We start from the raw sequence: 14946 nt of genomic DNA, 5'->3' as shown, positions 1-14946 counted from the left end.
CTGTGCTTTCTCCTACGTCGTTACCATCCTCTACTAGCAATTTGTATATCCTGTTTACCTCGACTATCGTGGCGCCCTCCCATCCGGGAAGCAGACAGTGGGTCCCGGACGGGCGCGCTTATTTTAAACTCTCGTATCTCTATTTAGCTCGTTTTCATTGTTTTTTTTTGTTTTTTTTTTTTTTTAATCATTTTTCGTTTTCTTTTAATCGATAACATTGTCATCATTCATTTGTCCGGTTTTTAAGTCGGTGGATCGCGCGGCGCGTTCGGTCCATTGGCTATTCCCAAGAACTGCGTCTCCACCGTGGTTGGTTAGCTTCCTTCTGTATTCTCGTCGGCTGATTGGTTGATATTCGATCGACGATCACCCGTTAACATCGTAGGTATGCCATCTCTGCCTGTGCTCGCTCTCGCGCGTCCAATTCTCGTCCCTCGTTGTCTTCTAATCACGGAACGTACACACCATCCCCAAATTGGAACTGGCTACGGTGGGTTCTTCTCTTCTTGCATCCCATATCCCCTCTCTTCGTCTCAACTACTAGAAACATCCACGTGACGCGATTTCTGTTCCCGACAGCTGCTCGGATTAAAGACTCGAACCGAACGACGGATGTTAACCAGCAATTAGAACAATCAATGAGTACTGCGAATGCGCTTCTCTCTTGTACTTTCCGTGTGTCTTCGTCTTTTTTTCATTTTTCTTTTTTTTTCTTTTGATGCGACTGTATTTTTTTTTTTTTTTTGGTTTGTTTCGTTTGGGTGTTTCGTCGTAACTCCTCGTCCCCCTTCGTCGTGGATAATCTCTAGGGCGTGCCAATCTAGCGTACTGGTGTCCTCCTTAACGAACGATCGACAAAGTTACTATTCAAGAGTCACGGTTGTCACGAGACGTCCTCGCTCCTTGTCCCCATCTACTTTTGCGTCTTTTTATATTTTTGTTCTTTTTTCTATTTTGCTTCTCGGATCTGAAACACTTAACAAGCACGTGGCAAATCTCTAGCGCAGCGATCTTTGTTCGTTAGATATTTAAATACAGGGATGCCTATGAATAGTTGTCGATATCACAAGACGGTTCAACGTGATCCTTCTGAAACTCACTGGTCGTGTGCATACACCCGTCGACGTTCATACGGACGTGCGCGTTATCCGTCGATCTGTCGGATCCAACGTGGCCCTCAACCAAAGGGGGTTCACGCGGTTGGCCATCCTAGGGTTGTCCACGCTCGCTCGTCCCGTTGATCCTCCTCCCGTTCATTGTTCACGCTTGTTTAGGCCCTGCAATACTCTTCGCTCGATCGTCCCTAGCCCACGCCCAGGTTTTCGTCCCCGTCTGAAAATCCGTTGGCAGCACCGACACCTACGACCCATTCGATAGCTATCGGGCGTGTACCTGGAAAGTTTGACTCTCACTTCCCGACGGCGTTGCTCGTAGAACCCCTGTCTTGTCCGCTCGTCGATCCTTTCGATGTTACCTTGAACGACGACCATTTTGATAATGATACACCGGCACGCGCGTGCAAGCGACTCGCAGAGCCAGAACGACGAACGCGCGTTTGCGTTCTCTCGTAATTCCATTTACTCAACGTTTCCTCGATTCGCTTCTTAGCATTCGTCCGTTGGTACCACTGTTCTCGTGACTCTCCTCCTTTTGTACTTCAATGTTCTCCCCGTTAATGCGCGACGAGCGTTCTCACGCCCCCTCCGACCGGCTGTGTAAGACACGCTTCGCATTCGATCGATCCTGGCCTCGTTCGTATTAACTCCTCCTGGTTGACGCGAACTTCATCACCCCACCCTCATCCCCCCTCCCCTCCCCCTCCCGTTGGTATAATAATTATCTCGTGATCTCGCGACAGTACGGATAGACCCGATAGCACGCCCCGTGTAAAATGTATATGTGTTTCAACGTGGGTGATTTACCATCTTGATTTCTTTTTTTGTTTCTTTTGTTAATTATTATTATTATTATGATTATTATTATTATTATTTTCGGTGTATATTTTGCGTGGGTATGCGTCTCATTCTCTCTCTCATCATTCTCTCTGCTACTCTCGCTCTTACTCTTGCGCGCGCGCTCTGCGTGTATGATTAATTCTCCTTTTTGCGTCTAATAGTAAGTTTCTTGCTCGAGCCAGCCTCCTGGATTCCGACGGAGGTAAAATCGTCTCGTCTCGTCGTAGATGAAGATGGCGAACATGAAGGGAAGGGCAGGCAGCCACCAGACGAATCTGAAACAGCGATAAAGTGCGTTGAGTTTATTTGTTTGATCGACGCCTTAAGGGTTACTTTTTCTTGTTCGAGACGAAGGTAGATTGTGTAATTCGTTCGGGATCCAGAACCGAGTGAAGCCAACGAGAAGAAGGATCTTTAAGAGAGATATCACCGGTGACCTTGAACGGTCAATTTATTCGGTTCGGACACTGGATTACCTCACGGGCGAGTAATTGAACGTTTCGCCGTGCAAGTTCTAACTTTGAACGCTAGGTGGTCCTTGTATCCTCAACAGGATACATCAACGATTCAAGTATCGGCTACTAGACGGCGGAACAAGCGTTTTTCAGCGTTTGGTGCTCGAAAAGGCACAAAGGTGTTCATTTTTTGGAGCTTTACTATCCAATGCGTAGATCGTCGTGGTGATCGAACTTACTTGAGAGGGAACATGCGGAGACCTTTGTCCATGCCGGGTGTGTAGCTTAGGAACGCGGCGAGACCAGTCTCGAACAGCAGACCAAAGTTCAAGGCCCAATTTCTCATTCCCTGATGGATGATGGAGTTACGTCGCGTCTTACAGACGATCAAGTCGGCCCATTGTACAATCACGATAGAAACGAAGAAGGCCGTGTGGCAAGTGAATTCCAGTGTCTTGCGATCCCTGTATGTCTGTGGAATAAAAAAAACGAAGACTCTTAACAACAGTGTTGCGATTTTATTTACCGTTTCATTGTTCCATTAGTTCAGTACACAAATTAGTGTACTGTCGAAGCAAGTACACTATTAGCAGCTGGAAAGATGTCATCCGACATGAATTGTTATTAGTGTTGGGTCAGACTTTTGGTCTCAGAAGTCACTTAGAGACTAAAAAGGTCATCTTTCCAACTCACAACTGTAGCAAGACCAAGATCCTCGTTATTATTTTTTTTTTTAATTTAATTTTACATCTCCTCTCTGAGTCTTGATCAATCTTCGTTTGCAAGTCATCAGCTTACCCATTCCTGACCGTAGCTGTCACGAAGATCGTTGATAGCCTTCGAGTCCCATTGTTTTCGGATACCGAAAAGATACAGTGGCAGGAATCCATTTTCAGCCATGATCACGAAGTAGACGAAGAAACCGGCCGCAGCTTGGATCATACCGATCTGACCGTACGCCATTGAAATAAGCCTAGACACAAAGACCCGCGTTAGATCAGTGTTGTCTTGATACCGGGCAACGGGCAATTGCGGTTAAACCTCCGATTTCCATAGAACTAAACCAGACATTTTGATCGATGGATCGTCGTCATCTTTTTTATACGATCTCTACGATTTTAATAAAAAAAAAACAAAAAAACTGTGCAATACGAGACAGATATAAAGAATTCGAGTTCTCTTCAAGTGAAATAAAACTGGTATTTACGATTCGAATGTACATAAGAGATTAGTCATCGAATAGAGACCATTTTGAAGAATAAAATTGCATAGATTGATGTATATGTTACATCCGTTACTCCGTGTGTGAAGAGAAAACCTTCATTTAGCACGATTTGAGAACAAAATCGCTACCCACCCCGCTTTGGAGCAAAATCTCACTGTCGTTGCTAGAAACCGGGGTGTCTGTCCTCGAAGACGATGGAGTCGGTGGTTTCTTTGAAAATCGGAAGAAGCATTCGTGTATGCCGCTAAGTTTCATTTGTAGTAGCCTAAAGTGGTGTTAATATTGGAAGCCGTAGTTAAGATTAAATGCAGATTACTTACCGGATCGGAACGCAGATGGTAACGATCGGTTTCCTCGCGCTGGGTCATGCCACACAAAAGCACAAGGCACACGCACATACATGCAAAATCACACATGTATATATACATTATATATACATGTGTGTTAATTTCATCCGAGTTTCACGGTGCACCGCTCGTTCCTCGAGTCGGAGCTTTCCGCGCGCGAATCCCGCGCGCGTACGTCGCTCGGTCGAACCGTGAAACTCGGTTAAGTCAGCTGACACATAGAAGCGATTTTTTTTCAGGTGTGAATGCTGGTCGTCTTGGAGCCAACCCTGGTGACACTTTCGATACGCAGTAGCACAACGTAGACACTATCGGGTGTAAGAAATTTCTTCGGTGAAACGAGTCGACACGACCACGACAAAAATTACACACCAAGACTTCGACGAGAATATTCAGCAAACATATTTAAACGCGATTAATTGTTCTTTTATTTACTCTCCGTTAGAAGCTACTAAGACGAATACGATAACGATTTGAATATCTTTGCAAGAAAAGAAACAAGTGACCCAGAAACAGTAGTATCATTTCTATCGTTAAAGCGACTTGTTTCGAACGCACTGCTCCGTACACGAGTATTACACTCTGGTATCTACGGTGTTACCTCGCTTATCGATCGCTCCGCTCAACAACCGAGGGACGGTAGCGATTTTCCCCCGAGAATCGCCCGTGGACCCACGGTTCGTTTATCCGCGACAGAATTCGATCAATAAGCGAGGTAACACCTCGGTTGGTAATAAATAACTTTCCTCGCGGTCGTGTCGATTCTTTCGACTACCATTATACCGGTTGTCGCGGAGTGATAAATGATCTATCCCGGCTCTCGTCGATGACCTCATCTCCCAGAGGTATCGAACAATTTATCTCCACGAAGGACCGAAGGTCCGTGCCCCACGGGACCGTCGCTAACAGGATCAGCTCCGTGACGACGATTTTGCATGCGTTTGGCCACGGCGTCGCGCAACAGTCATTTAGCATCGTTAGGCGTTAGATCAAATCAAACAGATTGCAGCAGAACAGATCTCGACGGGTCAGCGGTGGTAGGCGCGCGATGGTTCGTTAGCACGAACCGGGGTGGACGGGCGGAAAGAAGTGATTGGTAGACACGGTTCTTCATCGATCGGGTCGACGATGGAGTAATTAAGCGGTTAACGGACTGATAATTCCGTTCATGGTTACGGGTTTCCGCGGTGGAATGGAATCGTTAATTGCTGAACGCTGCTTAGGCCGTGCATTGAGCATCGAGTTCTTAAGCGGGCTGTGTTTTTTCTTGCCTTTTCTAACTTTCAACGAACACGTAGCGCGTTCGCTTTTCCGTTACTTAATACCCGTTCACATATCCGGGGTCTCTAAGACGGTTCGCTGTTAAACACGTCAAGCCGCGCGATTCGCAGAACAATTTGTTAGTAGTCGCTCGAGAGAGACACTAGATTCTATGTGTGGCTAAAGCATTCGGCATTCCCAACGCTGTGAAGCCGTTCTCCCACCTGAACGACGATCGTGGCTACTGTTCGAGGACAGTCGCTTTCAAGTCGCTCGCGAGTCGAGTTTCGCCTCGACGGCGTCGATTAGGCGGAAGAGCGGCTTGACTCTCCTATGAGATACAGATCAACAAATTAGAAAGGTTCCTGGACACTGGTGGGGACGCTGGCCCCGCCTCTTCTCCCGCTACGCGTCCCTGTAGGCTCCGCCTACCCTTCGGTTCTCTGCCAGTGGCACTGTACGTGCTATTTCAGAACGAATTCCACGATCTTCGATCGTTTTCCACGTGACAGAATTTGAAGACGGTGTTGAGAAATTGTTTCCAGAAATGTATCAATCTCGTGTCTCGACGTTACGAGGTCGACACTTCGTAGAAGTTATTCAACATCGTCAATAAATTTTGCTCTTCGACAAATTTGAAAAAGGAAAGATTGTGAAATTCAAACCGATATGATTGGACCACTTATCCCCACAACTCGTCCCACCAGGTCCAGGCCACACCCTCGAGGTGCAATTTCCAAGTCGTCGAGCTATACTCGCTGTGCTATATTAATCAACTAGTTTTCCTAGAGACGTGTTCTCTGGCTCGTTAGCGTAGAGTGTCAACCGTGACTGCTGTTCTTTTTTCTTTTTTCTTTTTACGATATAGTAACAACGAATCTCTGCGAGTGATACGACAGCAAATTGTATCACCGAAGATTTCGCGTTACTGTTGACGAATATTCGTTAATTTCTCGTCTGTATCGAAGGAACATCAATTAAAACTTTTCTCTCGATTCTGGCTTGCCACGAAAATTTCTTCCCCGGTTTCATGTCCCCCGAGGGTACTTTTTTTATTAAGTGTTCGAACGAAGTGCAGACGAAAATGCGCACAATAAAAACGATTAAAAGACACTTTCGATTGTCGCGTGCAGAAAATAAATAACAAGCGATTAACCAACGAACAACGAGAGATTTGTATTTCAGTAAACAAACGTACGATTCTGACATCAGTAGACACTCTGTTTTTAATCGTGTTAGAACAATTACAGTGCGCGTACGTATGCACGCGCATACGTATGCTCTAGTACAGCGTTGTCAGAGTGGCCAAACGTGTTTGTTGTTGTTTTCAATTATTGTTTAATCGTCGAAAAAATAACAAAAATTACTCCAACGACGAACAAAAATATTACTATTCAATTTCCAGATGAAGATAGAGAAAGTATTTTCAATTTTACGAATTTCTTCGAAAATAGATGACAGAAGGTTTTTGACATTAATTTTGACAAAACTTTGCAGGTTCATAGAGCAACCGAAAACAACGAACATGGATATCTCTTTAACTGGGGTAAATCACGTTCAGGAGATGAAATTTCTCCAATTACACAGGTATCTAAAATTACAATCGATTGTTACTTTAGTGAATTTTTCTTGTAATTTCAAAGAAACCAAATCTCAAGATTCTTACAAAGATCGTCAAACCTACCAGTTTCACGCTCTCGAGAAAAATGAGATCATTTTATTCAAAAAAAAAAAAGGAAACACGTCTTTCATTTTCGGTTGTTTTCCACAAACTTGTATCACCCAAAAAAAAAAAAGCGACTATCAAAAAATTCATCGACAACAACGTCGCCGGAAAAGTAGAAAAGGTTTGGCCGCCCGCGCAACATGCTTTTGTGTGTTTTCGTGTATCTGTGTGTCTGCAGCTTGTGGCTATGTGGGGATTGGTTTTTCTGGTGGGTAGTTTGGAGACCCACCTTCGGTTGACAAGATTGTCTCTGTAAGGATCGCGGGGCTGCCGTTTCATAATGTCCGACTCCGGTGCCTCGTAAGCTAGCGAGATGGCTGGCACCTGCCATCCACCATTGGTTAGAATGTGTGCCAAGCACCCCGTACACCGTACAAAGTACATATATATACACACGTTATACATGTATGCATATTTACATATGTGTACAAATCATCATGATTGTACACAGTGATAGCGAAAGAGACAAGGGGGACGTGCGAAGAGGTCACGCAACAGTCACCGGACAAAGTTAGCAATTCTTTGGGTGGTGGCCAGGATCGGAGAAAGAGCCACGATCTCTTCGACGAAGGGACGAAGTGCACCTAGAATTTCAAACCTGGATCGATTGGTCGCACGAAATCCCCACCACGACCGTGTACGCGTTCGAGAGATAACAACAGCGGGGTCCGCAGCCTGGCGCGTCTCGAACGCGACTGTGAGACTCAGTCAAGCGTCGACAGATGGCGCGACGGTGGTGGTGCTGGTGTGACGGCGGATGGTGGGGGGAGGCCCTAGCGGCGACCGTGAGCGGCCAACCGATCCTGCGGTGACCCCCGAAAGGGTTCTCAATCACGATCGGTAGACTCTTTCTCCGTGTTCAACGCTTCACCCTCTTTCATCGTTTCTGTCGGGCGACAGCACTGTGTCACAATGAGAATCGAAAAACGGGCATACGCCGTGCAGCGTGCTCTCTGCTGAGACAAAGCGACGGTAGTCCTCCGGCTGAATTACGCGAATCTCTGGCGACGAAACCATTTGTTAAATCGACACTTTGATTAATTTTTAATCGCGTTCCTCCTCGAGTGTAAGCGTTGTCGAAGAGACGTTGAATGTTTCACGACTCGAAGCAGAGGGTTTCGATCGCCGTTTCGCGTATTCAGCTTAGGAAGGACAGGGTCGCTCGAGACGAAGGGAAGATCATCTGCGCGGACTTCGAAGCCGCGAGCAAGTGGACAAGTTTTCATGGTCGTCCCCGTGCCGGCTCTTTCGATCGTCGTTGGCAGATGATTTTGCTTCAAACGCTTCGTTGTTAGGACGATTCTCGATGACGACTCCGCGATTAGAACGATCGTATAGAATTCTACGAGTCAGGGGTTCTCAAACTGTCTCTCGGTTTATGGCATCTCTAGGTTGAGAGAAATATTTGGCAGTTCTGTTCGTCGAGCAATCGAGTCCAAAGTGGTAGAGAGTATACGATAAGAGTCTTTGATATTTCGCGGCGTACAGTTTGAGAATCGCTGTCCCGTGGTGCACGAAAACAAGGATTCGTCATCGAGCAGTTCGTCAGGATTCCTTTCTCTTTCGTGCACTCTGAATACCATTCAAGCTTCATTTCTGTTAGTATCCTTAAGCAAGGTTTTCCCCGATGCACACAGAGACGTCACGAACATCGTTTCGTACACGTTGAATTAATTAAAACATGGTTTGTGCAATTGTCTCTGAAATTAGAGGTGAACTTGTTTCGAGGGACGTTCTCTGTTGCATCGGGGAAAGGGGGCGGGTATAAACAACCTTGTTCATCCCGTTATAATATGCACATCGGCCCATGAAATATATTCCCGCATTAGCAACTTTCGATCGCATGTAATCTTTGACAAGAGAATATTTTGCTCGGTCGCTCAGCACCCGTTAGAAAGTTGCCAGTCGCAGAGTGGTAGAAGGCAGCGGCGGTAGGCAGCGCATTACAGAATAAAATTGTGAGAGGACTGTAAAGAATAAAAAACTGCAAAGAAGAATCATGGACGCCTAAAAAATGTACAGAGGTGCCATAGTTCTCTGATCTTTCCATTTTTACTCTTTTTTTCTTTCTTTCTTTTTTTTCTTTTTGTTTCGGTTCTGGTTGGTTTCTGCGGTGGACAATATATCGTGGCGATAAGAAACAAAAAATAATAGTAGGTAAAATAGTAGGTAAATAGTAATAGTAAGTAGCAAGTAAGTAGTAATAGTAAAAATACAGAGGTAGCAGCGGCAGCTGTGACAATAGAATTGTAAAAAATAGTAGTAAAAATTCGTTGCTATCGTAACAAATGCTGGCTTGTGGGTTCGTGACGGCGTAACAATATTAAATAGTAATAATAACAACGGCAAAGTAAAAACAAAATCGTGTTGGTTTTTTGGCGGTATAGTTAGAGAAAAAAAAAAGAAAAAGGGGATACGAAAAAAGATGCTCTCTAACGAGGATTTGAAACGATCGTGAGAAAGAAAGTGGGAGAGACAGAGAGGAGTCAACGATAGTTATTGATGACACTGATGAGCTAGGACAGTAATAATAATACCGATGACAATGGTGACACTAATGACAGTAGTACGATAATGACAGTAGTACGATAATGACAGTTACCAATAGAATATATGTAAACACACGACTATCGATCTATGTACACAGTATATATATACAAATAGAATCGAGACTGAACTAACTAGCTTTGGAGGCGAGCATCGTCGACCGAGCAACTGTCAGTTGGAACCCCATCGATCGGCCGCTAAAGGTCGGTACCCCCACCACTTCGGCTAGCGGAACTGTACGGTGGGGGGAGCGCCTCGGTGACCTTGAGCGGCCAGTTGATCCGGCCGTAACGTTCGGTAAGTTACAGAATTCTTTACGGTTTCTCTCTTGATTTTAAAAATGGTTCTCGATTGTACAACACAATATTTTATAGAAAATTCCCCTGGTATACAGATTCTCTCATAATTTAATTTCATCGCGGATACAGTTAGAATTTAACGAACGAAAATCTACACCGTGAATATAAATTTCAAGTGAATAACTCGAGACACGCTGAACAATTACATCCTCGACGACGCTCGCTCTCGATCGAGTCTAAACGAACTAAATTCGTGTAATCCGATAACACAGATATTGTTTCTCTGCATCGATCCAAGCGATTCGTTTGGCTCTCCTACGTATCTGCGGTGTGTTTGCTCGTGTAAAATTGTCGACACGCATTTCCTGCGAGTTGTCAAGGCGGAGTAAGATGTCACGTTAAAGAGATTTCAACTTGGACAGATCCTCGGGAGTCGTCAACCGACCCCAGACTGTTCACGAATCGCCAGGAGTTTCTTTTTTTTTTATCTGTTGGCGAGTTTCTGCGAATTGCTGGAAGCAACTGGAGAGATGGCTGACGAATTGGAAAAATTTGCGACCGTGTCGTGGAACAACAGTCGTCCATAGACGCAGGTGTGAAAGAGATCGACGATTAGGTGACGATCTCGAATCCTTCGAGAGGAGCAGAAAAGGAGAGACGGAAAGATAGAGCAAGATAGAGCAAGAAAGAGATGAAGAGAGGCGAAGAAAACTAATCCTTGAGACAAAATGGAGAAACGAACGCATAAACACAAGCCGAACCTCCGAAATATCGAGCTGAGACATCCTATGTTAGGATGAGGCTCCTATGTTAGGGTTTTTGAAGATCTGAGCAAAGAATCGAAAATATTCAAGGATGAAATTCGTCTGGAACAGGTACTCAGCTTCCTCTCCATTGGTCGAATGACGACGATGGCGAACAATTTCGTAGACGATGGTGAAGCTCGAGGATAGAGAAAGAGTTTAGAGAGTGAGCAAGAGAGAGAGAGAGAGAGAAACAGAGAGAGAGAAAACAGAGAAAAGGTGATAGAAATGGACAGTGAGAGAGTGAGAAAGTAAGAGAGACTTGAGATCGGCTTACCTTTGGCGTTGACGAAACAACACTAATTACAAGCGAGGATCATCGTCACATTGGAAGCGATCGCTTGACTGGCAATGGGTTTCAAAGGAAGAGTGAAAGACCTTCGAGAGAGAGAATAGAGAGAAACGATTGCGATTGCTCGTCCTGCGATTGGTCACGATCGATGATCCATGTGAATCGGATGCAACGAACGACAAAAGATCAAAAGTTCTTCTTTGAATGAAATTGGTTTTCGTTAACGCGTCGAAACGAATATCAAGTGATTCGTGTTGTGTGCAATTCGAAAGTTTCGGATTATGTTCTACAAAGTACTGGGTGGCACGCTAGGAAAAAGCGTGGAAAGGTATATGACAAAAGTTGTTGCAAATATCCGACTGTTTCGATCTGGGTGAACTTTCAAAGGAATCGATAGCAAGGGTGACACATACCGACACCCAAACCTGGACGAACACTGTAACGAAGACTGAGGAAGACAACACGAGATCATCGACGAAATCGTGGACGAGCAAACGTTCACTGATCCGAGACACAATCCAGCTTGCGAGCGAGTGTCGACCGGGCTCTCGAATAGAGAGAAAGAGAGAGAAAGAGACAGAGAGATAGACAGAGAGAGAGAGAGAGAGAGAGAAAGAGAGAAATGTATATATAATAAAAGTCTGGTAATAAAGCTCTAGTATAATTATACCCAGTCACCAAATGCCCCGGAAGAGTGTTATACCTGGCGTGCATCATTCGGTTACCTTGTTGGTTAGGTATATCATACTGATCCCCTAGCATGTCAGAGTCCTCTGATCAAGGCATCGAGCAAATTAAACCCAGCTTTCAGGCGTTTACCAAATTCACAAAGCAATTACAAAAAAGAAAAACGATTATCGAGACAGACACTGGCGTCGTGTTTCAACCCTGAACCCGGCTCGTCGAGAATTCGAGAAAAGGTTCCGGTGCAATGTTCACGCGTGACAAAATACGGCGTCACCCGGAAGGACGGGATCGGAGTAAAAAACAGTTATTAGCAATACACGTATCACGGACACCACAATCATTAAAATCGATAACGAACTTTCCCACAAAGAGACAGACAAAATTCGTTACGGAGATGTTTAGATAGGCCAGGGATTAATTTGCACACGAAAAAAAATCTCGTCGTCGCCCTGTTCACAGTTCTCGCGGTGCGTGTCGGGCAACGAAATGGTTAGGAAACAAGACGTGTTATGAAAATCTCTTTTCGTGTCTTATCGGTGTTTTTCGAAACGAGTATATAGCCATACGAGACAGAACGAACTAGCTACTACAATAACCATAGGGATAAGTAAGAAGTGTAACGACAGGTAAAGGAGAGAGCGATCGCGACTGTGTGACCCCGATCCTTGAAGCTGCCGGTCTAGTAGCCGCCATTTTGTTACGGTCAACAGGTCCGGCGCGGAACGCCCGTCCAGTTACGTTGCAACTTCAAGGGTCCGGTGTATCATGTCACCGATTACTCTTTCTGATCGTAAAAGTATCTGGTGTAGCTTGTCAAGACTCGGTTATGTTCTTGATGTGTTACCTTTCGTTAACTAGCTTGTCAGTGAACGGGTTTCGTGGATGTCGCTTCATAATATCGCTCTCTGCCTCCTCGTAGGCAAGTGAGATGGCTGGCACCTGACGTCACATCATCAACAAGCTCAAGTAACAACGCCAACAGATTAAATCATGAGTATTTGTTTTCGGGTAACCCTCGCGACAAGGATGCTGACCCAACGCTATGAACCCGGGCGTACGGCACGCGGGGCCAAAAAATAAAAGAAAAGAGGGCAAGGAAAGAAAAAAAAAAAGAAAAGAAAACATTTTCTCGATCTCTCGCCGACGAGAGAATCCAACACGGCCGGGGTCGATATCGCCGCGGGCAATCAGCATTCTTGCGGGTGTGTCATATAATGAAAAACGTAGAAGGTAAGCAAAAAATCAACTGAGAGAAACCAAATTGATCGGAACGATGAAGTGGGGGAGGCGACCAAGGATCATCAAGGGGATTCGTTGGGGTAACGCTGACGCAGGACGATCTCTCGTCGTGTACGAGGGCGATTTCCTCTTCGGTGTCTCTCAGGAGAGACACTTTCGGTTCGATGGGCTGAAAACAATCCTGGTTATGGTTCGTGCGCGAGAATCTCGATTCTTGGAAGGGTCTGCTCTCCATCTCTCTCTCTTTCTCTTTGGCTTTGGAAGGTATTTCCGGGCACAGACCGCTAGAAGAGAATCGAGATCCTCGCGCTCGGATAGACCCAACACCGGCAATATACGAGATACTTTATTGCTGCAACTTCCAACGGCTACCTAAAGTGTAAAGTTACGAGATTAGCTTTCGGGGGCAATGTGTAGCGGTTATCCCTGGCGTACTCTGATTACTGGAGCTCTAGAGGATCGCACAATTACGCAGAACCTAGGAGATACAAATTGTACACAAGCGATATAGAAAGGGCAGATGGGAGCGTTAGGCAATCTTTTCGTGAGAAGAACCTTTCGTTGACGAGGTTGTCCCGGGCGGGATCGCGTGGCCTTCTCTTCATAATGTCGGACTCCGAGCGCTCGTACGCCAGTGATATAGCTGGCACCTGACAATCATCATTTCACACATAAAACAACGGAACTATGCGATCACGGTTCTCGACTGCCATCGGGATCGCAAGTACAAGAGGTATCGATATCGCTGAAAATTTTCGATTACGCTATAAGATAGATCCCAACGATTCCTCGATGGATCTCGATCGGTCAACGATCGAGAAGTCGTTGGTTTCGGGTTAGACACGGGCTTTCGAGAATTAATTTTCAAGAATGATCACTCACCATGTCAGTTCCCAAGTCGATGCAGAGGATGGTGACAGTGCCAAGGGGCAGAGGGATGTCGCAAAGGATGAACGCCAGGAAGGGTGAGATTTCGGGTATGTTTGAGGTCAGGGTGTACGCGATGGACTTCTTCAGGTTGTCAAAGATCAGGCGACCTTCTTCGACACCGGTTACGATGGATGCAAAGTTGTCGTCGAGCAGAATCATGTCAGCAGCTTGTTTGGATACGTCGGAGCCAGCAATACCCATAGCTACGCCAATGTCGGCCTTTTTCAATGCAGGGGAGTCATTGACACCATCACCTGGAAGATACATTAGATCATTATGTGTTTTGTACGTGTTTGCGATAAGTAGACTTTGTCGCAACTGTAAATCTATTTACACAACGTAGAGCTAGCGGTTCGACATCTTGAAACTTTTGAACTTGATACTATTCTTTGATTCAGCACTACTACTGGTGAACTTGGATCTTACACGCAGGTTGGCTAACAGTATCCACTGTGACTTGGGTTCTTTACTAGGTCATTGGTTTCCCCCAATCGCTAATGTCTACTGTTGCAACCAATTTCAAACCTCACATTCGTGAGAGTTTCACTTAGAAGGAATCACTCCAAGTGATTAACAATCAGCGAGACAACGTACCAGTCACAGCGACGATAGCACCCATTCGTTGGCAGCCTTCGACGATGATGAGCTTCTGCTGAGGCGAGGTACGGGCGAACACAATTTCGGTGTGATACCTGAGAATCTCGTCCAGTTGATCGGAGTTCAGTTCCCTGAGATCGGTTCCGTGGATGACGGCGGCCTTGGCCTCGCGTGGATTTACTTCGGATACTGGGATGTTCAATCGTTGGGCAATGTCCTCGACGGTTTCGTTACCTGAAAAAGAAACATCCAATCATCGTCCGTCGCGCCCGACACGAAACTTTCAAGACACTTCAGGAGCGTTAAGAACTTTCGAACTAATTCCTCGGGAAAATTTCTCGGAAAGCTCCGGAGCGTTCTTGAAATCTTTCATAAGTCTGGCAACATCTGTTACCGAGTTCTGAATATTTCATAAGAAGGGGACGAGAGCTCGGGGACAAAGTTTCGGGAAAGTTACTACTTTTCCTTTTTTTTTTACTTTCGCTTCGTTACTTTCGGGGCAAGCTTTAACGACTGAGAACTCGGATCTTTTATGGATAAAAATTCAAGCGCGATACAGGGACAGGTTAAAACCGTAGCTAAGC

At 45.4% G+C, this 14946-nt stretch overlaps 1 protein-coding gene across 7 annotated transcripts in view; it reads right to left on the bottom strand.

The window, feature by feature from the left end:
- Window positions 1–1824: 1824 nt before the first annotated feature.
- Atpalpha (sodium/potassium-transporting ATPase subunit alpha) overlaps window positions 1825–14946 on the bottom strand; it is a 133814-nt gene continuing 120692 nt past the window's right edge. For 6 of the 7 annotated variants that reach the window (XM_076308959.1, XM_076308958.1, XM_076308963.1 and 3 more), the window contains 6 exons: window positions 14360–14596; window positions 13718–14019; window positions 12441–12535; window positions 3209–3383; window positions 2650–2882; window positions 1825–2230 (listed from right to left, as the gene is read on the bottom strand). In XM_076308959.1, the coding sequence (XP_076165074.1) occupies window positions 2110–2230; window positions 2650–2882; window positions 3209–3383; window positions 12441–12535; window positions 13718–14019; window positions 14360–14596 (1163 nt within the window). In that variant the 3' untranslated portion in view covers window positions 1825–2109. Of the gene's footprint in view, window positions 2231–2649; window positions 2883–3208; window positions 3384–7197; window positions 7293–12440; window positions 12536–13717; window positions 14020–14359; window positions 14597–14946 lie in introns of all 7 variants that reach the window. The other variant, XM_076308961.1, reaches the window with a different exon arrangement.

The sequence above is a fragment of the Ptiloglossa arizonensis genome, chromosome 4 (genome assembly GCF_051014685.1).
Source record: "Ptiloglossa arizonensis isolate GNS036 chromosome 4, iyPtiAriz1_principal, whole genome shotgun sequence".
Taxonomy (NCBI): Eukaryota; Metazoa; Arthropoda; class Insecta; order Hymenoptera; family Colletidae; genus Ptiloglossa; species Ptiloglossa arizonensis.
This window is presented reverse-complemented; position numbering and strand designations above follow the sequence as displayed.